Source organism: Dryobates pubescens, chromosome 2 (assembly GCF_014839835.1).
Source record: "Dryobates pubescens isolate bDryPub1 chromosome 2, bDryPub1.pri, whole genome shotgun sequence".
NCBI classification, from domain to species: Eukaryota; Metazoa; Chordata; class Aves; order Piciformes; family Picidae; genus Dryobates; species Dryobates pubescens.
In genome coordinates, this window is record NC_071613.1 from 27,815,083 (window position 1) to 27,839,668 (window position 24,586).

General features: G+C 38.0%; 2 protein-coding genes across 3 annotated transcripts in view; one reads left to right on the forward strand and one right to left on the reverse strand.

Annotated features, from left to right (window-relative positions):
• KLF7 (KLF transcription factor 7) overlaps positions 1-24,586 on the forward strand; it is a 412,385-nt gene that overhangs the window by 278,806 nt on the left and 108,993 nt on the right. The window lies entirely within an intron of this gene.
• Positions 1,560-11,105, reverse strand: ZDBF2 (zinc finger DBF-type containing 2). Its single transcript, XM_054173180.1, has 6 exons — positions 11,043-11,105; positions 10,512-10,569; positions 9,917-9,968; positions 9,552-9,657; positions 8,589-8,716; positions 1,560-4,516 (listed from the first exon to the last, which is right to left on the reverse strand). The coding sequence occupies exons 1-6, from the start codon at positions 11,064-11,066 to the stop codon at positions 1,723-1,725; spliced, it is 3,162 nt and encodes a 1,053-aa protein (XP_054029155.1). The 5' UTR covers positions 11,067-11,105; the 3' UTR covers positions 1,560-1,722.

A 24,586-nucleotide genomic window follows, 5' to 3' on the forward strand; every position in this document is an offset into this window, starting at 1 on the left:
CATCCTGGGAAATATGCACATGTATTTCCAAATAAATCTCAAAAATACTTTTTGAACAAGTAGTTCATGATGACAGCTTTTATATTTCCTTTAGATACTGTACATTAAAATAAATCATTTCACCTGTATCTCAATCTAAACCAGTGATTTTTGACACTTCACAAAATTAATCAAGAATGATTTCCGGTTTTTTTCAGGGGAAAAGGCTCAGGTATTATGTTCAGTGGCAGGAAGAGCAGGGTCTGGTCTTTCCTGTGTTTTGTGTTATGGAAGATGTACTGAACAACTATAGGATTTACTAACACCTTTAAAGTGGGGCATATTGTATAATATACAAAATTGCACATTCAAAACACAAAGCCCTGACTGTGATGATGTTTAATTACACATTTAATACAAATGAACCACCAATCTCAGATTTTAAAGGATAGAAACATCTACATGACTGGGGGCTGTCTCTTAAACATATTAAATAAGCTGTCATCATAACAACTATTAAAAAATAAATGAAAATAATAAAAAAAATTGTATTTTTTGCCATAAAATTACAGGAGTTAGAGCATCAGTGGGCAAATATGAATCAATATGGAATACAATTTTAACTCAACTAAATACTTTAAGTAGATTATTTGAACTCTAATACATTTAGATGGATGTTGCTTTAGGTTAAGTATTTTACTGGAAGTTTAAAACAAAAATTTCAACAACAGTCTGTAAGAATGTAGCTAATGGTACATCCAATTAAAACAAAAGAAAAAATAAAAGCACAAACCTTCAAATTTAAGGTTGAAATTCTAGAATGATACACTGCTACTTGTTTGTGTTGTAACTTTTCCCTTCTCCCCAGTACGGAATGTGAAATTAATCTATAAACTTAGTCAGTAAACTATTTAAAAAAAACAAAAACAACAAAACACCAAACCTCTAAGCCTACATTTAATTTGGAATTTGAGATTCCACTTCAGCCACCACCATTTGAGTAGTGCCCCCAGAGACATACTTCCTTACCAGCATGGTCCATTATTGCTTGATGTGAGCCCACAGTGACTTTTTGTCCAAACAACTGCTTTGGACATGATTTCAGAAAAAAAAATAAATCAATATAAAAACATGTACAATTGTATTTCATTTCAAAAAAAGCACTGAATTGATCTGAATTGTATCATACTGTACTAATTTTAATGCCACTCCATTGGCAAATGTGTTGAAGGAGATGTGCATATACACAAACTACATACACAGAATTCAGCCCAGATTAACGTTGCTTCATTTAATTTCTAGCATAGCAACTGAGTCCTTTTTTTTGCAATTTAGAATAGGCACAATTAATTAATACAGCTTCTAATTTACCTTATTACAGTGCACTTTAATGCACTTCTAATGCCATAAAAACAGTATGATGCTATTCAAGTTTACTTTTTTTGATATACAGGTAAAGTGTGGCAAATAGGATTCTAAGTGCTTTTAAATCAAGTGCACAACTTCTGCAGCTTTACACAATAGAACAGTGCAATACATTATGTCCCTGTATTCCCAGAATAGCCGAGTTTACAGTCTATTTTGTTTCACATTAGACTGCCTTTGCACTTTCTGCAAATCTACACCTTCAACTGCTTTGTCTTTGACCTCCTTTTCCTCAGCTTTTTTCAAGGTCCTGGCTATAAAAAAAAAGCCCTCATCTTCTTTTGGTAGCTAGCTCTCACCTGGCAGAACAAGACAGTTTCAAAGTAACGGAACAGAAGAGGTTCTTCTAGAGCACTGGTTCACAGTGCTAGGGTGACCTCGATCTCCATTTACTTCCCAGTTCCTGACTTTGGATGAAGCTCGCTCTGGTCCCCTGGGAAAGGATTCTGATGCAACTTTCTCCCTCTTTTCAGGAATCCCTGTGACCACAGGTGAGTTCATAAAGGTCCTTTTTGGTTTTCTCCTCACCTTCAATTTTTTAGCATCAGACTTTTCTTTCTTAAGATGCTTTCCCACTGCAGTTTTCCTTGTCTGGTACCTATGGATGGAGAAAGCAGATTTCTGGGCACAAGGGTGAAGCTGCTTTCTCATCCCATCTTTTTGCTGTTTTTTTGTTCTGGAAGTCTGTTTACCTGCAGTTACTCTTTTTCCTCTCCTCCCAACAGTACACCTGACAGACATAGGTCCTGTAGCCTTTCTGGGAAAAAGTGGTTCTTTATTAGTGCCTTCTTTTCTCTTCCATATTGCCTTTGGATTCTCCCTCTCTAATCTCTCACTCCTGACAGAGGTCAGAGGACTTTTGGTAACTCTGTTAAATGGAGTTAATCTACCATCTCCTTCTACCACAGACTGGTGAGAGCTCAAAGGTGAAATGATCAGGTGTTTAAAAGAGTTCTCAGTGTGACCAGAAACCAGACAATCTGTTTTTTCTGTGGAAACAGACGATCCATCTGCCTTTTGACTTGAGGCTGCATCATTTCCTTTACCTGGATCGGTCAGGAAAGATGCTGAAGGTGAACTATAAACATCTGAACAACCGAGTGACACTGATGGTGTGCTTTCTCTCTGCGCATCAGTAAGTTTCCTCTTGTTTACATCAGAGCTGAGACTTCTGAAAAGCTGTCGAACATGGGAGGGCTTTCTGGCCTTTTCTCCAACCATACTCTTGGGAGGTGTTTTCAGAATGCGATTTGTCAACGGGTCGTAATACTTAAAGGAACACTGTTTGTATTTATACCTTACAGAGTCTTTACTATCTGTGGAGTTACGGGTTTTCCTCATTTGGGGAATATCTACAGGTTTACCTTTACACTGCTTTATCTCTGGGCATGAAAGTACATACACTACTGTCTTGGGCTGCACAGGACTCATAATCTTGCTGTAGGACTCAGGAAGTTTAAGGGCACATAGTCTAGTTTTCATATTTGGAGTTTTTTCATTCTCTAACCACACAATACTTGCTTTCTGATCAGGTGGATCACATTCCTTCCTAGACACTTTTCTTTTTGAAACAGGGTAGTTCAATAGACTTGTCTGAGTGCCATGGCTGACTTTAACCACTTGGCATCTTGAAGCCAGGCGCCATGTCCTTTTCCTAGGTGTTTTAAGAATTTGTGGATTGCATATTGTATCTGAGGCTAAAGATGGGTTATTACAATCAGAGCCACCACTTAAAGCATCATTAAATTCTGGCAATGCTTTAACTGGTGCACTTTCTGCTCTATCACCCTTGACAATATTGTTCTTTTTTTCATCCTTCTGCTTTTTTAGCTTCCTTCTCTTCCCTGTACAGTTGGCTGAGGATTCGCTGTCAAAGTAGCAGTGAAAACGACCTTCCCTGAAATCACGCACAAGTTCTTCGATTTTTATGTCATCTTCATGCATTATTTGAGACCAAGTCTTCCCCACAAAAGAAGGAGGCACATGAGGCAGAGCTGGAAGAACCGGTTCTTCAGTATGAACTACAACATCCTGTTTTACCACTTCTGTTTTCTCTACTGACTCACTTTTTAAAACAGAAGAAAGCTGTGTTCCATAGTCCTTATCTTGCAAACTTACTTGGACCTCTTTTAGGAATTCTATATCTTTTATAGCTGCCTTGGCTAAGTCTGTTTCTGCCTGAATAGGTGCATCACAGTCAAAACTCATTTCAGAATCCTCTAAATGAGTATGGTCCAGAAGTGATGAAAAGGTTAAATAGGAATTATTTTCTTCTTTGAGATAAAGTTCTTGAGATGTAGTTCCATGGCAGTATTTCAAAATAACATTTTCAATAGTTTCATCCACTGAGCTTTCACCACCTCTGCTCATCATGACATTTTTGCATCTTGCTAATTGTGGGGATGTCCCGAGACCTAGGGAGCCGCTGACACCTACAGTATCCCTGAGATGGAAATCAGACACCAAAGTTTCATCCTGAGTTTGCAAACCATCTCGTTTTGAGAGAGATTGACCTGAGGTAATACATAAAGGTTTTCTGTGGCTGCCCACAGAATTCTGATGAGAAACTGAAGGAACCAGTGTCAGAGCCGGATTCAAGCTTGGGTTCAATAATGTATCAGTATTGCATATCTCCATTCCTGTTTTATCACATCCACTATGTGGAATCAGATTTGATGTTGTCAAATTGCTATAATTTTTTCCTTTTTTAGGATTAACAGAAGGATTTTGTATTAAAATACTCACAGGAAAATGGTGAGATACATGGCTCAGAGCTGTAAAGTTGCCTTCATGGCTAGGATTTACAATTTGAGCATCTTTCAGGGTATCACATTTCTCACTGCTACAAATGCCTACAGGTTGCTGCGATATTCTTGTAACATGTTCCTGCCTTCTTTCTTGCTTTTTAATAAATGGTTGTGTTACAGAAGTTTTCTTTGTGCCCCCACGAGACAAGCATGGAGCAGAAGAGCATATTTCACCAACAGACTCCTGGTCTTTGCTGCAAATCTGTCTGTCTCTGTTCCTCCTTTTCTCCATCTTTTCTGGGGACAGGTGAGCAATGGTAGCAACCTCTGGAGTGACAAGGAGTGGCATATCATCATAGGTTGGTCTAAAGCAGAAGGAAAAAAAGCCACCTCACATAAGTACCATAAATATGCCTAACAGATTTCAAGCACAATAGTGTAGTTGTTTTGGGGTTTTGTTTTGGCTTTGGTCTGGTTTTTGGAGTGTTTTGGTTTGTTGTTTTTCTGGGGTTTTTTAAATAATTTTATAAATACAGCAAAGGGAAAGAAATCCTTCGTTTGAAGTTGAGAACTTATAAAGAGGTTATTTCGTATTTAGATATGTGAAAATAGTATGGCACAGTATAAAAATACTATGGAGTATAAATGCCCTTTTCTCTACAAAATGTGACTGCCTGATAGGAATCCTGCACATACTGCCAAGGTATTACTTGCTTTTGTTTCTCACAGACATACAACAGCTTCTTACTCACTTCTGTGAGATGAATTATGGCTGTTCAGGCCCACTGTAACAACAGCAGATTTTTTTATATGTTCTGTAACTGGCATTTCTGTCTTTAGGACTACCTCAGATGCAAGTGTTTATGTCTGTCAGAATTAACAGAACAGAGACAGACTGTGTCTTTTATGCAACATAGGAACCCAAAAGATTTCAACACTGTTGATCAGCTGGGAAGATCCAATGAAAATAATTTTTAAGAAGGCAAATAACTAAGAAGAATATTGTGCTTCCTGTGAAAGTTATAAGCAGACCTTGTGAGACCCAAATGGATGCTTACTTTAACACATGGCAGACAGCCATGCACCTCTTATGATGCATTCATCTGCTCACAGAAGTATTATGAATAAATTCCATTGTACAGTATTCTCTTTGGTTATAAGCACCCAGCTTCCACATTTGTTGAAAATTAAGAAAAAACAATCAGGATACAATAGCATTAACAATGCTTGCTAGTCAACATCTGCAGCAAAACTTCTCCCTCCCCTTGCCAATAACTGTTATTCCAAAACATCACATTCTCTGTGGCCTCTCAGAAATATTTATTAACAGATCCCAGACTGCATCACAGAGTACTAAACTTCCCACCGCACCCATCTGGAGAAACTGGCTGCTGATGGCTTGGACAGGTGGATGCTTCACTGGGTTAAAAACTGGCTGGATGACCAAGCCCAAAGAGCGATGATGAATGGAGTTAAATCCAGTTGGCAATGAGTTACAAGCTGTGTTCCCCAGGACTCAATACTGGAGCCACTTCTGTTTAATATCTTTATCAATGACCTGAATGAGGCAGTTGAGTGCACCCTCAGTAAATTTGCAGATGACACTAAATTGGGTGGGAGAATAAATTAACTGGAATCCTGTAAGGCCTAGTCACCATTTGGAAAATGCAAAGCTGAATCTCAGTAACCTCTGGACCATGTGTTAGGCACTGAATAAAGAAGTAGGTAAAGAAGAAAAGATTTACTACTTTGACATGCAGAAGACTTCCATTATGGTCCCATGCGAGTCTTTTTAAAGGCTAAATAATCATTTGGGGAAAAAAACCCAAAACATTGACCACAATCAAACACCAAGAACTAATATCAAAGAGTAGAATTATAATCACTCACCATTACAAAAGATGAGAAGCAAAATACCCTGCAGTTCAGGCTAAGTTCTATGACTGACTTGCCCCTTTCAAAAATTTTGAAGAGTAAAGTATTAAAATTTTCAGATGACAAGGAAAAGCTAAAAGGAGCCTCTGAGTAATTCAAATAAAAGGAACACAATAGAGACTTCAGTCAAAATTTTGATAAACCCCAAGAAGCCAGATCAATTCACCAACAGCACTGTACAATTCCCTGCTCAAGATGTGGGGGCTTTTTAAAAATAAAATAAAATTTTATGACACAACCTGCAATATTCCTTGTGTGCTCCAAAAATACCCCATTTTCCTGTGTATCCAAGAAAAGGGGATAGAATACATTGGAGTAGAGATAAGGGTCATAGGACTGATTAAGCAAAAGGAAAAACCTCTCAATATGAAACACTTTAGAAAGAGGATTATTTCCATTATCATGTGAATGCAATGTAAGTAAATACATCAAATGATCAAACAATGCCTGTTAGCTGAACTGCTGCGCCCTACTGCTGCATGTATTCTTATACATCTAAGCTTTGAGATAAATCACCTTTGTTTGAACTTTGAGATCTTATAGATCAGAATTAGACCTAAATGGAATGCCAAAGGCAGCAGAAATAATCTTTTAACTTCCCCATTTCAGAGTTGTTCCATCTTTGCATTAAGCACCTGACATCTGGATACTGCTGAAGACCGAATATAGGAGTAACTGGATTTTTGTACAGATGAACTACAGCAAATTCCTAGACTTTTAGCTTGCTTAACAGCCTATAACCAATTTTTAAAAATTACTTATAAGCAAATGTCTCCATGGGTTGCAGGAACAGAATTACATTTCTAAACAGTTAATAACTTCTGACAATCTTGGTACAAATTAACCCCAAAAGCAGAGCGAAGATTTATGCTCTTAAACATTCAATATTATTTCTGTACATTAAAAAACAAACAAACAAAATTCAAAAAACCTTCTAACCCAAGAGTTTGGAGGAAGCAATTATTTGTTGGTTTGTGGTTTATTTTACTGGGGGGAGAGGCAGAACACCAATGTCTTTTGAAATTCAGCACAAGGTAAAGCTCTGATGATTTTTTTCCCCTTTTTCCACATCATTACTAGGTATACTGTGTTCTGCAGAACTAATAAAGTCTCACAAGTGTTTCTATAATTCTCATAAATTACAGACTTAAGATCCCATGTATAAATTCAGCTAAATAATAAAAACAGATATTTAAGAAATGAGAGAAACTGTGTATCACTCCAAGTGTTTTTATACAAGGAAGAAGAAAATCCAATTCTTACTTCAGATGTCCATTAAGGTGGTGACTTATTTTTCCTGTGACTTTTCAGAGCAGGATCACAATACAAATCTATCCACACTTTCTTTTCCATATTTGCTTTTCTTCCCCTAAATTGTGTCAATTTGGGATTACACCTCCCCTTTCTCTCTTCAACTTCACCTACATTTTGATATTAATTTTCTTATTCCATTCCTCCTTCTAAAAATTAGAATAGTATAGGTGGCTTGTTTTACCTAGTTAGTAAGTTCTGTTCAAAGGAATAACCCTGAATTAGCAACACCTTGAGAGAGCTTGTTTCATTTGGGTGTTGCCTTAAAGTCAATGCTGTATTTTCTCCATGTAAAAAAATTGTGGTTGTTCTTAAGATAAAAGGATTACATTTATTGAAGACAGAAGGATTCATTAATTTATTTGTAGTCATATGTACATATCCTTGGCTAATTTCTCATATATATATGCCTGTCAGCTTTTCCTGTCACATCCCTAATAATATCAATATGACTGCCTTCAGACAAAATACACTTCTACTTGTCTGTAAGATCTATAGCAGAGTTGCATATCAAGACACATTGTGTCAGGTTCAGGCTGGGAAAAACTTTCATGCTGACCCTCTTACCACTCTTAATCATGCACATGACAAATAAAGAGAACACTTTTCAAAACCTGAGCATTAATCAATTGGCCATTTAACATAATTCACATAAGTATTAACTGAATATGTGAACTGCAAGGATAACGAAAACAATAAATATTCACCTGATATTACCCACAAACAAACTAAAATTATGAACTTGCAAAAAAATCATCATAAACCATACTGCTAAATATATACGAAGCCCAAATCTATAAGAATTGTAGTAGTATACATTAAAAAACCCCAAATCCTAAGAATATGTAAAAGTATGTCAGGATGTATAACCTTGCATTATACCTGCTGATGCATATATTCCTTCTTTTGTCAGGTCTTCACATTTAACTGCTATCAATATCAAATCCTTAAGTAGTGGAAAAAAGTTTAAAAGTGCAGAGATAATACAAAAGAAATATACTTGTGCAATGTTTATATAAATACTCTAAATTGTCTTCAATGTGAGAATTCCACTGCAAATGAGCAAAACTTACTGCTTAGCAGTGGGACAGAAATGAAAACTCTTTGTACATGCATTCTACCAACATGAAAAAAAACAACCAACATGAAAAAAAAAAAATAAAAAAAGGAAAAGAGGCAGCCAGCTTATACCTGTTGTCATGGTATCTGTGGGGATGATGCTGTAAAACATCTTGCAGGAAACGTTCCATCAAGCTACTGGTACCCGTACGATTTCTACTGTAAGTGGTAAAATGTCTGTGCTGGGAGCTGAAAACATGCTGGTGAAACATAAAACAAATGACTAGTTCACTACTACTGTTAACAGACTGGCCTGTTCCTAAAAATTATTTCCCAGATAACTTTGCCAGTGATGTCCCAGTTAAACATTGCTGCTATGATGACACTTAAAATAAAATCTTCAGCCTTTTCAACTTTTAGGCCTTGATCCAGTGAAACTCTTCAGGAGTCTCAAATACTGCTAAAACATTTTGAAACATCTTTCTGATTTGGAACCTGATTTAGCAGCTCTGAAAGCTCCTCACAAATGTTTTGTAACTAGTACAAATGTTGTCACAAGCATCACAGCTGCTTGCAAATCTCCTGTAACTAGTATGAATACTCCAAATGTTATCTATTTTCTTGAACTTCATGAGTAAACTTCCTTCAACTTACCCAAGGAGAATTTTCATAAGCATAGAAGATTAAATTGGCTTCTACTTTACAATTTTAAACCAGAAATTTTAATTATTTAATTTAAAGAACAGAAAATAGTTATCAAATGTCTTCAAGCCTTAAAATCTAACATATTAAACCTGATACTTCACAAAACATACAGATCTCGAGATTAAAGCTACAGAAATGAATCTGCAGTGCACCGCAATGTGCCACTTAGAAAAGCACACTGCAGTAGCCATGCCATTCCACCGGCATCTTTTTAAGAGGTAACAGATAAGAAAGGTATCTTTTTCTCAGTGTGTACATTGTGTGATTCACAAATTGAGGGGTTTTTATTTAGTAGTGGTTATTCGGTGTAGAGACTGACACTTCATAAGCTGATAAAGCCATTTGGTACTCCTTCCTGTCTGTTGCTGAACTGTGCAGGAGCTGTCTCACCTGTTCCAGGTTGCTGTAGTGTACATGGCAACAGTTACAGTATCCTTGTTTGTTTTGCCCAGTGGATACTCCAGGCTGAGGATGCTCTTGCCCTCTTGTGTGTAAACTGAAAGAAGCAGGTAATATTTAGTATTTTTACATTTAAAAATAATATCAAAGAAATTTTGACACCCACACACTAGTTTTGGGCACTACAATGCAGCTTCCCCAGAGCTATTAATAGTATGTGGGTACAAGACACAAAGCATATACTTGGTCTAGATTGCATTATTGTCATCCATTACATAAGGTAACAGATAAGGTTGAATAAAACAATTCCTGTTTTACTTTGTGTAAGCAACAAGCCAGATCCTGACCTAACTTACCTTCTACTGCTGTCCTGTCTTAGAGAGCCTTCAACACCGTGTCTTCCAATTCCTACAGGAAAAACATAAAAAATTTTAAAAACCAGAATATCAAAGGGAAGAAATGCAGTTCTACCTGCAATTAGTTACTTCCCTCATATTGATTGCATCTGCTAAAACTACTATTTTAAAGGAAGATAAAGAGTTTACTAAGTTCAAGAAAGCATATACAGAGATCCTTTTGCCCTCAATTCCTAGAAGAGTGTCACAAAATAAGCTCAAAACCTTTCATGGTTGAGGTTAGCAGGAATTCTTCTACTGATGTCTCTGGGATCAGGACTTGGCACTTACATTTAAACTGCTACATTGTCAGTCACCAAGATAAAATGTAAAACATCTTAAACAGCTTATTATAGGGCAAGAAAATTACACCTACACGGAAACACTGTGGATGATTCAAAAGTCACTTCTTCCATGTAAGTTCTACAATGCAAGTTAGGAAATCAAAGTATGCAATTGAAACTATAAGGTGAACTGAAAAGTTTCTACTGTTAATTATTATTACATTTTGAAAAAAGCACAACTGCAATAGAAATATCTACTTTAAACTTATCACCTTTTGCTGAAGAAGCAGAAGCTGAAGCTTCATCAGATGGTTTAATCCTGTCAAACATCTGTCAGTAAAATATAAAATAACTTTAAAAACAAGCAAAACCAAAATCCACCACAAACTTGCTGTATTATAAAAATAAATTTCTGCTGTACAAGGGGCTAATTTCTGATCTGATAATTAATGAGGTTAAATATTACACATATGAATACTGCTTAGACTATTAGGTTATTGCTTAATAACCTTGACAAATTAATTTAATTTCCTACATTGACTTTACAACAAACAGTAAATATACATGCTAAATAAAAATACAAGACCTAGACCACACAAAATAACTATCCAGACTGGAAAAGTAATCCTTACTACTCAAAGAACCTGCAAACCAATACCAAATCCCACAATATTTAATTAAAATATGACTGCAGCAATATGTAGTTACAAGCTTTGGGGTTCCCAAGCACAAAGAGCTTTTTGCGCTTCACCCAGTTGTTTCACATTATGAAACAAGCACAAAATCAGCTTCTTAGTACAAACCTTAGAGTTGTCTATCTTCTTCATCCACCAAAGCTGACTCCAGATTAGCAAACAACAAACGCTGAACAGGACGACATTTGCAGTGCAGGACACTTATCTTTTCTCATCCTGTCTGGCAACAATGAGCCTTTTAAAACAGAGTAAATAATGCATATTTCCCACCCTACGTCATGTAAATTTTTCAGTACCACTTTGCAAACATGTCAGTTAAAATGGATACACCAGAGTGGCTACCCCACTAGCAGGGAGGTCAGACAGCCAGCAGAGGTCACCACAAACCCTCTGCCCGTCCACCGCGCCAAAACTGGACCAAATCACCTCGACAGACAAGTAGTTTGATCTCAGAGACACAGGCAGCGGTGACTGCTAAATGCTGAAGATAATCACTTCAAAGGTTCGTTACTTCCTTATTTCAAGGAATAATTTAAATTGTGATGTACTACTGCGAGTTCACTCATCTGGAAGTACAACTGTTTAAGTTATGCTCCTAGGTCAAGGCAGACTTGCACACAATTAAACTGAACTTTAAATAGGACAGGATTATGACGGGGGGAGGGGGGGAGGGACGGGGAAAGAAAGGTACATTCTGGGAAGGGAGGAAGGGAAGTGAGGGAACATTGAGAGCGTATAAAAGCGACCCCAAAAAACCAAAAAACAAAAAACAAATATCTCACAAAAACTCTCCAGATAGTGTCACTCTCGCACTGCAACAGGTAAAATACAAATAAAATGGGGGGGCGGAGAGCCAATCAAATCCACTTCTCCACAAACACCTCACGAAAATCTCTACTGCCTCTCCTCCTGAGCAAGTCTACGTCGGACAGACAGAAGGAAGAGATGAGAAAAACTCTCCCTCAGTTACAGGTATTTCAACGACATTAGCACAACACGGGGAGGCGATAACGTTATTTCAGGAGCCGCTTTTACCCTATCGCCACACCGCACCAGCTCGGCCCCCGATCCTGTCCCTGCCGTGCAACGGCTACGTTTGCCCGTCGTCCCATCGCATCGCCCAGCCGCCCCCTGGGGCGGGCCCCCAGGGCCCACCGCCAGCCGAGAAGGGGCACAGAGCCATTGTGTTTTGAGGGAACTCCACCACGCAGAACCTAGGAGTCCGCCCGTGCTGTAGCGGCTCCCCAGTGCGGAGGGGACAGAGGGGATGCTGCGGCACCCACACATGTTAACGACCGCGCAGGGGGCTGGCCAAGCAGGGCGCGGACACTGCCTCAACGGCCGCTCCCGCTCCCAACCATCCCCTTCTCCCGGCACAGCGGAACGCGTTCCCGACGCCCAGCTCCGTCTTCGGGAGCGCCTCACCTCCATTATTTTCTCGTGAGCTCTTCCGTGCCGCACTGAGGTCAAGGGACGCCATTATCTGCTTCCTGCTCCGGGTCGGGTCTGCGCGGCGGAGGGCGGAGCAGAGGCGAGGACTGAGCTGGGCGAAGGGAGGAGTCTTCTGTTTCCCGCCCGGGCGGCCGTGGCTGTACCACCGCTCCTTTCCCGCCTTCGGCTTTTCCCCTCGGCGTCTGCTTGATGGGATCTGCTTGGGTTGCTGTGTCTCTGCTGAAGCCCAGACACGCTTGCGCTGCAGAAGGGAGCTCGAAACACCACCCCCACAGAGCCTTCTGCTCTGTGCTGTAGTGTCCCTGCTCCCGGCGCGGCTGGTGGCTGCCATGGCCGTGGTGTTTGTTCTGGTTTGGTTTTGCCGTGAAGCTCCAACACAGATTGAACGGAGCTTGAAAAGCCTTGGCTTCACCAGACAAGGCGCTGAAAAGCTGCTCCGACAAGTTTGGGGGTTGCGTCTTTTTGTCGGACTTTTTCTGGTTTGAGATGTGGTGTCTTTTGATGAGTTTTGTTTCAACAGCTGTGATAGTTACTTTCTCCTTCAAAACATGTTATGTCAGATGCTCGAGATCAGGCTATAGAGTTTATACTTCCTCCTCTCTCCCACTCCCTTAACCCCCCATTCTGTCATTAAAAATAACTTGATTTTCATGGTGTACCTTGTTTGTATAGATTTTATCAGAAAGTCAAGGGTCTTAGTTTTGAGTTCAGATCTGCTTCTCTTTTTCTCAGAAAAGGGTTTAAGAACACGACCTTAGTTCAGGTCCTCTTTTGTTTTCCATTGCAAAGTTATTAACGTTTATCTAATCTCCCATGGGAAACCAGCTATTGCATATTTCTCATTATGCTGAAGCAGCCGGATTTTTTTAAGCAATCTGGGCAAACACAAAATCAACACCCTTACGTATGAAGACAGGTGCAGATAGAAGCTTGGATTGTGCAATGAAAGCAGGGGAGGGGGGAGGGGGAAATGCACCAAAATACGTAAAATTTAAACGGGCTGCTGTGAAAAAAGCTGTTGTGTGATTATGAAACCATAGCTTAGAAATGTCCACCCACACTGAACAAATCTCAAGTTGGCAGAACGTCAGGTGAAGGCTTTTCTTTAGGAGGGGACTACCACAGTTGCTGAGTTCTTTCAATACGTGCAAGATATATTAATATAGTTCTATTGCAAAAAAAATCAAGTACTTAGTAAAAAACTAAAAGTTACCTGGTGATATTTTGTTGTCTAGTATAATATAGCACTTGGCAAAACTGGAAAACATTAAAATTTTTTAAATTATATATATATATATATATATAAAAAAAAGTACAAAGTTTCTGCCTTTTATGGCTGACAGGATCCCCTAATCATTCTATACTCATTTTAGCTACATTTATCATGTTGGAGAGAATTGAATCAGATGATGGCTTAGCTGAGGTCTCTTGGTAGACATAAGATTTCAATACAAGTATATGTGAGGGACTCAATTACTTTGATAACATGGAAAGGACTTTTAAATTCAGTGTTGGGCAAGTGAAACCTAGTTTTGGATGGAATCTTACAGGTAGAAGTGGAGATTTGTAAGAGTCAATCACGGAATTTTGCAGATGCACTATTTCTGTGGAGATTTACATGAATGAAAACTCGGGCATATGCCCAGATTACTGCACGTCAGCAGGGCTGCACTGCTTAAATATGTGGCAAGCACACTTTGAAAAATGCTCCAAGGCTAAAATAGTCTACCTTTATGACAATTTATAGCAGGCTTAGCAAGTTAGTGTGGCTTAGCTAACTCTTCCTAACTTGTTGAAACAAAGTAAGCTTGGTTACTTCACTGAGGTACTGACATTTCTTTTCCAGAATGACTCAGTCCTATTTAGCAAAGAGAAGGCTGTAGAGTCTGTCTTAGAATGCCATATGATATGTCCTTGGAATGTTCCTGAATATTTTTGCAGGGATGGAATGTAATTTTATCTTTTGGACCGTCATAAAAGATACCAGAACTTAAGCCAAGTATTTACTGATTTTCAACTCCTCCTGTATTTAGGAGCTTGATGTTGCACCTTGATTCAATCTCAGGTAAGGTATTGACATTGCTTTCTCCCAGTCTCTTCTTCCTCACAAGGAAATTACTTCTCATGTATGTGCATGAACACTGAGCAGAGCTGACAAACTTTCTTTCCCTTTTTAAAAATTCTCTCTCCTGCATCCAACTGTTTTTCTTTTTGCTCTGTACTCATAGATTTAATTTCCATAAAGTGTCTCTTGTACCTTTCACTGCTTTGCTTTGTACTTGTGTTTTGATTTGCTATGTTTTTGCACTTCCATTAGCCAAATATATGACAAGGTTATATCTATGAAAAACATTAAGAAAAACTGACAAAGATGCACAGCAGCTATTTTTCTTAAAAGAGTCTCAGATTTCTTCCACCGATAGGTGAAGACTGTGAAAGAGAGAAAGTCACACACACACACACAAAAAATAAAAATCAAAGTTGCTAAAATTAGCTGGCAGGAAACTTGTCTAGATTTTTAGTTTGATGCACGTATATTTTGTACATTAAAATTGCTTATCCTTAAATTGTTGTTTTGGTAAAATTCTTCAAAGGGTCTGAGCTAAGCATTGACTGACTGACAGTAATTGAGGGCTGAGGTTTGAGCCACACAGAGAGCTGTTTTGCTAAATGTCCATAAATATAAATTGCTAGATTTAGTCTGGATTTTAACAAGCACTGCAACTTTCAAGACAATTTGAGTATGTGCATAGATTTTAGAGCATTTCACACTCTGAGTAAGCTTGAAAAGAAGGAGCTTTTCAATTTTATAGCAGAATGGAAGTTCCACAATGCCTGACACCATATGAAAACCTTTGATTACTAAGAAATGTAAGATTCTCCAAAAAGAAAGAGTCCTGTCTTAAAGAAGGCCATCTTATGTGCATTTTGCTCACTTTTCCGTTATCTCAATCTGAGCTTTCTTTTTTTCGTTGCACTCAAAGGTTTTGTAAATTTTGTAATAGCTTTGTCCAAGTTAAGGATAAAAACATCCTCAATATGTGGGATAGTAGCTTAACTTCAAAAACTTAAGGGGTAGTCCAATGGTTGTTCTTTCTGTTTTTCATTCTCTTGCCAGAACTACCTTCTTAAGATTGCAACTTGAATTATCATCTTATTTGTTTAATCATTTAACCAAAAAGCTTAGCAGTTATGTCGTAATTGAAACATGATTGGATAGTGACCAAGGAAGTTTAAAATACCTTTTAAAATTGTGAAGGTTATAAAAGAATTTCCTACTTCTCACCCCTCCCCCCCCCCTTACGTGTGATCAGGCCTTTCATTTTTAAAAGATTACATGAAGTACTTCACATTTTGAATTTTTTTGCATACCTCATTAGAAACAGATCCTCCCTAAGTCTTTTTTGACTGTGTGAACACCAGGCCACTACTTTCACAGGCTTGTGTTTTCAAAGTTTGAGGGTTTTACCCTTCTTTTTTCTTTTTTTTTGCAATGAAATTACTCTTAGTGATATATTTCTGTATACATGTACTTTGGAGAATACAGAGATTTTGATTATAATAGTGCTGAGCAAAATTCTGAGTGTTTTATTATTGTTGTTACAGCTGCTGTTGCTGTTTACTGGCAGGTCATCCAGAAAGAACAGCTGATGAGATGATGCTAAATGTTTGCTTTAAACAGTATGGCTACAAAATTTGTCCAGATTTAGTGTTTTCAGAAAGCTTCTGCATGACGGGCTACTAATGTTCATTTCAAATCCATGCTTCCTATTGCTGCAATTGTGTTGAATGTGTCCATTAGCTTAAATTAACATGCTTTTAGGACTTCCTGTTCTAAAAGAAAATGCAGATTAAATAAGCATTTGCAAGGTTTGTATGCCATGGCTCTAACACTGCATTTCTTTACTTAACCAAGACTAATCACACTGTGTAGTGCCCCTTGCCAGTGCCAAAGGGTCCTTTAACTGGTGTGCAAAGCCAGTTGACACAAAGTCAAGATATTTGCTTTATTTCAGTTCTGCAGATATGTGGTAGGCAATAAATAGTAAACCCAGCACTCTGTTAGCTCAATCAGCAGCAGTTTATATACAGTAAAGATAACAGATTATATACAACAGATTATATACAATTGGTTACATGATTTTACATCAAAGCAATCTTTGTATGTCTGCTCCATCAATTAACTAATTTATTATATTATTATTTCATTTGTTATACTAAGGTAGTTTTGCATTTACATTTTCACACTAGAGTTACGATTTTTAGCATTAAAATCATCATAGGTTAGGGGACACCTCAGTGTTTTCATCTTTGTCCAAGTCTGTCTTTAATTTATGTGAAGAGGCTGTAACAAGGTATCACCTACAAAGGCTGATGGGATTTTATTGTCTTGGGATACTGCTCTTCACTACAAAGTCTTGTTTCTGATTGTTTTTAACCTTAGAGGTCATTCCATCCTTTAGTGTTACCTTGCTTTCACGCCAGTTTGTTATATATTTATTCAGCTTAAAAGTTTTTAATTCTGTCCTTCCAATATCAGCTGTTGATGTCCCAGCAGACCTCCTGTGGGGCACAAGAAAATCTGCTTGAGTTAAAAGCAAAGGGGAAACTTGTCTCCAGACCTTTTTCCCATTTGTAACCTGAAAGTGAATTCTTGCTTCCAGAGAGTGCATCTTGATCATTAAATGGTAATTTCTAATTTCTGTTAATGATCATTCAGTCAGTTAATCTCTGTGAAACAGCTAAGACTGTTTTTGTAGGAAAGTGACACTAAGAGAAGTATACAAAGGAACAGAACAGAATTTTTCTCATCTGCATGGCAAAGTGTTTTGATTAGCATGGTTTAGACCATCCTTTTACTATTATAAAGCACAAAGTGAATGTGGATTTTTGAATGAGATGCTAATGTGAAAGTCTTGAAGTACTTTAAATAAGTATAGTAGATAACTTATTACTCCCTTCTAGCCTACCTCACATTATCTCCTAGTAGGAATTCCAAAACATTTTTTCTAAAGTAAATATTAATTCTCATTACTTAAGCAGGGAATAATATATTTCTGATACAGCAAGATAAATTTATCAGAGTTTCTTGGAGGGTTATTAATTCTATTTTTTAAGAATTTTCAAGCTCACAGAAGTGGAGAACCTGCCTTGATCCCTGAGAATATTCTGAATTAAATGTTTATATCCATCAGTTTCAATGGAACTGTTCTATTTTTAAATAAGCACAAATGAATGAAAGGTGATCCTGAGTGCTAAATACCTCTGCACCTTCCTTGTCTGTAGTGTAATTTGTAGGAGTCAGGGAGTTCCAAATATATATACTGCTATTTGAGTCGGTGGATACTCTGCAGTCAATTTAAGGTGGAGTCAAAATGAATTCCCATGGTGGTTAAGTGTTACTTTCCTCAGCACTAGTTGTTCCAAATCCTGTTAGTTTTGTTTTAATGTTCCCACAATAAACTGTGTAAGATATTTTCTTCTATCTGAGAGCAAGCAGACTCTACCTTGCTTTACCCTGGAAATAATTTATTGTATTCAGGGAAAAAAGAAAAAAAAAAGGGGGGCAGAAAGTTAAACAAGATAAGTTCTGGGTTTTTTTCCAAGGACAGAATGCTGGGAATGCTGATAAGCAAAAACCATCAGCCTTTGAAATACAGAGACTATTTTAATGGAAAAATTCAAAAGCAATAAAAAGAACTTTTGAGCAAAAAGCTTTTGATTTCTGTTTCTTCAGCATTTCACATACTGTTACTGAAACTGTGGTAGTTCTTTGGGTCAATGATTAGTCTCCCTCTTTTCTGGTACATCAGTAAAACCAGTAGTTTTCCACGTGGTTAGATGTTCTGTGCTTCTAATACTGAAGTATCAAAGTTCAGTTTCTAATTTGCACCCAAGCCACATAAAATTTGTGTAAGTCCCCTTTGCCTAGTTTCTCATCTTAAGAAGTGCTTGATCCCTTCTCCACAAGTTCCTTTTTAATCTCTGCTCTTGAAAAGAAGGGATCCTGTACAGAAAATGCTACAATTCTAGTATCTACACTTATGTGAATTCCATAGTCAAATTCATGCTAAATGCTGAATTTGGGATATATAGTTTTGCTAAAATTTTTTTACATTACAAAGTAAGAAAGATTTACAATTAACCTGTATGGCTTGAGTTTAAGGAATAGAACTAGAGTGGACAAATAAATATTGTGGGGTTTGGCTGCCTTCTCACTTAGACTGATTTCCTATGCTTCCTTCGAAGTCCCTGTTGATTTATTAGAAATAGGGCTAGGTTTTGCTTTTATTGGAGGCAAGGGAAGAATCAATATTGACTCTATTGACTGAGCCCTTAACTAGCAAAGTGTTTTTCAGAGCCTGTAATAATTTGCTTTGCTTATATCACAAACATCAGGTTTATTGGCATTTATCAACTCCTATTTCATTTTAGAGGCAGAGGGCTTAAGAGATTTTGGAAGCAGAAATACCTTCTCTTCTCCTGAGAGTGATCAGAGGTGAAGGCAAATTCAGAGTAGCAGGCAGAAACTTCCATCAGTTCTCCCTGTCTCTGAAATCCCTGTGGAATTCAGGTTGCCTGACACCTTTCACAAAATGTGTTTACATATATTAAACAGAAAAACAATCTGTCAAATGTAGCTACCTAGAAAAAACAACTTTAAAAATACAGATGCGTACGTCTTGAAACCACTGATGACAGCGTCTCAGAAGATGCATAGCTGAATGAGCTTGATTTGGTTTGATTAGCACCAGCTTTGCACTGACATTCTGGAACCATTCTTCATTTCAAAAAGCTACTGTCCAATTTAAAACCAGTCAGTGGCTGGTCAGTATTACAGAAAGTAAACAGCAGGCTCCATGATCTCATATATGCATGGTGTTTCTATTAGTTAAGTAATATTTTTGAGTGATAATGCTGCAAAAGCAACAATTTTAATCTCCCATGAGTCACACATATAGACACCCTGCTTATTAGCATCTGTTTTAAGGGAGTTGTCCTCAGTTTTGTATCAACCCTCAGTTTTGCTCTTGTCTTCTGCAGTGACTTAGACCTCTTTTTTTGCTTTCCCTGTATGCAATATTTTAATGTCGCAGTGAGCACAGTAGCTGAAAGCAATAGCTGAATTAGAATCATATAATCATAGAATTGTTGGGGTTGAAAGGGACCTCAAGGATTGTTTCGTCCCAACCTTTCTGCCATGTGATTTGAGGGACTGGACTTAGAATAGAATAAACCAGGTTGGAAGAGACCTTCAAGATCATCGTGTCCAACCTATCATCCAACACTACCCAATCAACTAAACCATGCAACCAAGCATCCTGTCAAACCTCGCCCTGAACACTCCCAGCGATGGCGACCCCACCACCTCCTCGGGCATCCCATTCCAATGGGCAATCACTCTCTCTGTGTAAAACTTCCTCCTAACCGCCAGCCTAAATCTCCCCTGGCACAGCCTGAGACTGTGTCCTCTTGTTCTGGTACTGGTTGCCTGAGAGAAGAGACGAGTCCCCGCCTGGCTACAACCTCCCTTCAGGTAGTTGTGGAGAGCAATAAGGTCACCCCTGAGTCTCCTCTTCTCCAGGCTAAGCAACCCCAGCTCCCTCAGTCTCTCCTCATAGGGCTTGTGTTCCAAGCCCCTCACCAACTTTGTTGCCCTTCTCTGGACATGCTCCAGCAAGTCAACATCCTTCCTAAACTGAGTGGCCCAGAACTGGACACAGTACTCGAGGTGCGGCCTAACCAGTGCAGGAGATGACTTGTAGTCATCTCCTCCCTGCAGATCTGCTTGTTTTGCATTATTCATCATGACAGGCTTGAACAACTTAACTGTGAATTGTTAATAGATGAGTGCAGAATACAAAACTTAAATATCTCAAGTCACTGAGTCATGTCCATTATATATAACACCATAATATAATCCCATTCAAAATGTGGCTTTGGGGTTTTAGTCAAAATACTCATTCCATAAAAGATGGATGATGGAATCTCTGGAATTTATACTTTAAACTTGAATTAACATTTCAGTTCTGTGAAAGAATAGGTGTAGGCAGCTGTTTTGGTTATTTGGATCTTGAGTGGATGGAGGCAACTAAAATCCTGAAGCAGTATCTCTCAGGTTCATCTCTGTACTTTGGCTTTCTGTGGACCTAGGCAGATTAGGCTTTAGTCAGTTTTTGAGATGTTTGACACTCAATCCATATGTTGTAAGTTAGATGCATTACAGTAATTTCTGGCTTCTCTTTGAGGTCTTTGGAGATTCCTTAAAGCAACTCTTCAGTTCCTGGCAATTTATGTGAGGCAAAGAAATGCAAGTCTGTAAATCCCTCTAGCACTGGTAAAAAAAATTGTGTAGTGAAACAACTATAGTTTGTGCATCCTTATTTTCCTTTCTGTAATCTCTGTAGTTCTCTTTGAAATTATTTTTCAAAATGCTGGCATTCCTTTGTGTGGGAGGAGGCAGCACTTTCGCTGAAGTGGAAAAATACTGTTGTCGGGTTGGCTGGTTAGCTGTTCAGTGACTAGAGTCTTTAGCACTCAATGACATATTGGAAGTTTCATTATTGAGGCACCCTCTGAGAATTCCATGGACTTCCAAGTGTTATCTAGGTGGCAAATATAATTTTTTAATTTGTTGTGGTATGAATACAGAATTTCAATACCTATGGTCTGAAAGTTATGCACAGAATAATTGCAAGTTATTTGTGGAAAATGAGAGGAAAAAAATGTGATTATAAAAGCAAAATCTATGGGGAGGAAAACAAACAAGCCAGCAAATAAACCAAAAAAACAAACCAACAGCTATTCCTAAGTTTTTTTTCCGAAGTATAATTCTTCATAATAAAAAATACTTCTTTTCTTTTCTCTTCCTTGTAAATTATTCTCCAATATTCATTTCATAGAATATAACACCCTGCTGACTGCAGGGGTTACATGAAACGGTGCTTGTAAAGTTGCTGCTCAGACTTGTGTGTATATACATATGCATATATATATATATATATATATATAGCATTTCACCTGACTAAAGTCATAGATAGACGAAGGATTCTGCCTTCTGCAGAATCACCAGATTTCTTCAACATACAATGCATGAAAATCTTCAGGTATCTTACATCAGCATAGACAGAGGATGTAGACCTGCAAAATGAGCCAAACCTGCCTTCAGGTGTTTTGGTTTAAATGTGTTGCTAGAGAATTTTGTCATAGTTGCCAACTGTGTGCAATTAAGACACAAGTAAACATTACAATTTTACCAAAAGGGTAGTCCTGAGTAGTCATTCATTTCACAGGAAGGGAGGAAATTACCCTTTTCCTGACTGTCAGGTAGTTAAACTCTGCTTTTCCAGAGTGGTTTTTAATCCACGAGGTGTTAATTCAGGCAGTGAAGACAAAGGAACAGTGAAGTGTTCTTTTAATTATTTTTTAAAAAGAACAGAACTGTGAACAGCTGAATCCTTAAAAGCTAAGTAATTTCTTTCTTGCGCTGAATTAACCTGAGAAAAATGATTATTTTGTTTTTAACCTAATTTGCAAATTCATGGTTAGCACAACTTAACCAAATTAGTGTGCACTGAATTTAGTTTGGGGTGTTCATTAGGGCAGCTTGGTAAGATCTGGTGGTCCCGCAGTGGGAAGCAATTATAGACTTACCTGACTGTTGGTGGTTATTTGAGTAAATTAAAAATACTTTGGTTTTGTTTATTGCTTTGTAATTCAAGCTTTGCTTAATACTGGTAAATAATTTCTGAACGCTTTCCCCTCTATCTTCCCCCCCCTTCCCCCCCCGCCCCATACATCGTCTACCTTTCTTTTGTTTTATAGGGCTAAAAAACCCACAAATAATCACAAGTGCTTTTAAAACACATTTGCTTTCCAGTGGACCTTGTTTGCTCACTGCTGGACAAGCCATTATCTATTATTTGTGTGTACATGTTCTTCTTTGGTTTTTTTCCCCCATCAGGTATATACTAGTATTTCTCTGCTCTGCAAGTTCCACATGCACTGTATTTTCAGGAATGTGTGTGCCTCTTCAGTATAACTCTGGCATACTGCCATAATTAATGTGGAGAAAAAACTCCAAGATACCATTAAATCACCTGTTGAAAAAGCATGAATGACATGGCAAAATAAAATAAAACTTCCAAGTAGAAAAAGGACAGGATATGAATGCAAACAAGGTACTTTTTGTTATTGTTATTAATTTTCTTCAAAGCATATAACTTTGATAAAATTATCTGAAATGATCACACTCATAAAATTGTGTCAGTGATTAATGGATTGCATGAAAGTGTGTATTAAAAAGCCGTGTAATTTGGGACTCACCGTTCCGGTTCTGTTTTAGCTGAACATAGAAAAAGCTAATAGAAGGAAAGGTTTAGGGCCCAAGCTTACATTCTTCAAGGATTTAACATTTCCCACTTGTGTTAATCAAAAGTAGAAGATTAAAATGCTGTATTTAGCTCTAAACAGAAAACAAGCAGAACAAAATCCTTTCAGATTAAATGCAATTTTGCCAGTAAAATTCTGTTCTGATTTTTGTCCCAGGAATGTTACATATCCTGGTTGTACTGTGCAAGTTGGGTAATTATTGGAGCAAAAGTTTCTTGCAATTGAAAAGGAGCAAATATAGGGAGGACAGATTGGTAGAAAAAATGTATTAAACCCAGTAATCTGCTGTTTTGTGATTTCCTGCTTGGTTCAGCAATAGGAAGGGTGAAGAAAATAGCTGTGTGAAGTTTAATTGTTTCTTGGTTCTGAAGCATGAAGGCACTAGCTATCATGATCAGTGCATGTTATAGTCCCAAGTCTGCTTTAGTTTACAGTGAAGGAAATCACCCCCTACTGACAATTCCTTGCTACCCCAAAACTGCTAGAATCTATTGCGCTCTTCAGAATGTTCCCTTCACTGAGAAGGTGAAGAGCATTTGGCAAGCATGACTCTGCTTTGCTTGCTGAATTTTTTTCTTTTGCTGTATATCATGTGAGGGTTAAATCTACCCAGTAATTTTGTCTTTTGACCTGCTGAAATAATACTGGGCAAGCCCTTAATTAAACTGTCTTACAATAACTGGATTTGGCAAAGTGCCTAGGAACTCACAGACTCATGTAATGACAAAACCTCTCAGCAGATCTGCTGTTAAACTGTGCCTATATTTACCCTATCCCAATATTTACAGAAGTACAATTGAGACAGCTTTTATCAGTGAAGGTTCACCAATCAGTTACCTAGAGAAAACAGGATTATGCCAAATTGTGAGATCCATGTGTCTTTCAATACTCTTTTCTTGGACAACTCCCTTAAGTCTTTTATATTACATTTTCACAGGAAGCATGACTCCCTGTCCTTTCCTTGTGGTCCAGAGACTCTGTGTCCCATCATACCATAATGTCCTTCTTCCTTTCATAGCTTCCCCTCCCCACCATGTATAAGCTATCAGCATTTTAAGTAACATTGGCAGAACAGGCAGAGTTGCCATGGAGGAAAGACAGAGCAGGGAAGTTTTGGTGGAAGGATTTTTTGGTTTCTGTTAAGAGAATCTGTGATGTGTAGAACGTAAGAGAGGTGCTTAAAACTGATAGCCTTGCTAACCAGATGCTGAAATTTCAGTTTTCTTGCAGAGTACTTCCCACTTCTGGATTTTTGTGTGTGTTTGTTTCGAATTTTCATTGGTATCAACAGAGTAGATATCTGGGGAATTTGGAATTTACTAGGTTAAATCAATGTTACATGATTTGCATTAATGACAAGGAATACCACTGTAGGCTTACTGCTTCCACTAGACGATTTGATTTTTGGTAAGGGTAGACTGACAGATGCTGGGCTGATTTAAATTATATGATGAGTGTGGTACTGTCAGAGTCAGGTGAAGCTGTGGTACATAGATACTAGTGGAATAATATTCCCTTTTTACTGACTAAGAAACTGAGCAATGTGGAGATCATGAGGCTTGGCCACAAAAACTCAGCAGGCTCTTTGCAGAGCAGACAATCAAGCCAAGTCTTCAAATTTCTGCCCAGTATTGCACTGACTGACAGACTGAGGCACTAACTAGTGATGTTTTCAGGAGTTTACTTCACTCTTACACACAAAAGGAGATTAATTTATTAATCATAAATACAACATGAACATACAGTTATGAAATAATGCTTTCAGTGTGACTTTTAAAGCATCCTTCTGCTCATTCAACATTATTTTC

Excerpts from the sequence above, each read along its gene's own strand:
- ZDBF2 (XM_054173180.1), bottom strand. The coding sequence starts at position 11,066 with ATGAAGAAGATAGACAACTCTAAG. Across the intron at positions 10,570-11,042 it reads AGAAGATAGACAACTCTAAG|ATGTTTGACAGGATTAAACC; the intron begins GTTTGTACTAAG and ends TTTTACTGACAG. Across the intron at positions 8,717-9,551 it reads ACTACAGCAACCTGGAACAG|CATGTTTTCAGCTCCCAGCA; the intron begins GTGAGACAGCTC and ends ATGTTTCACCAG.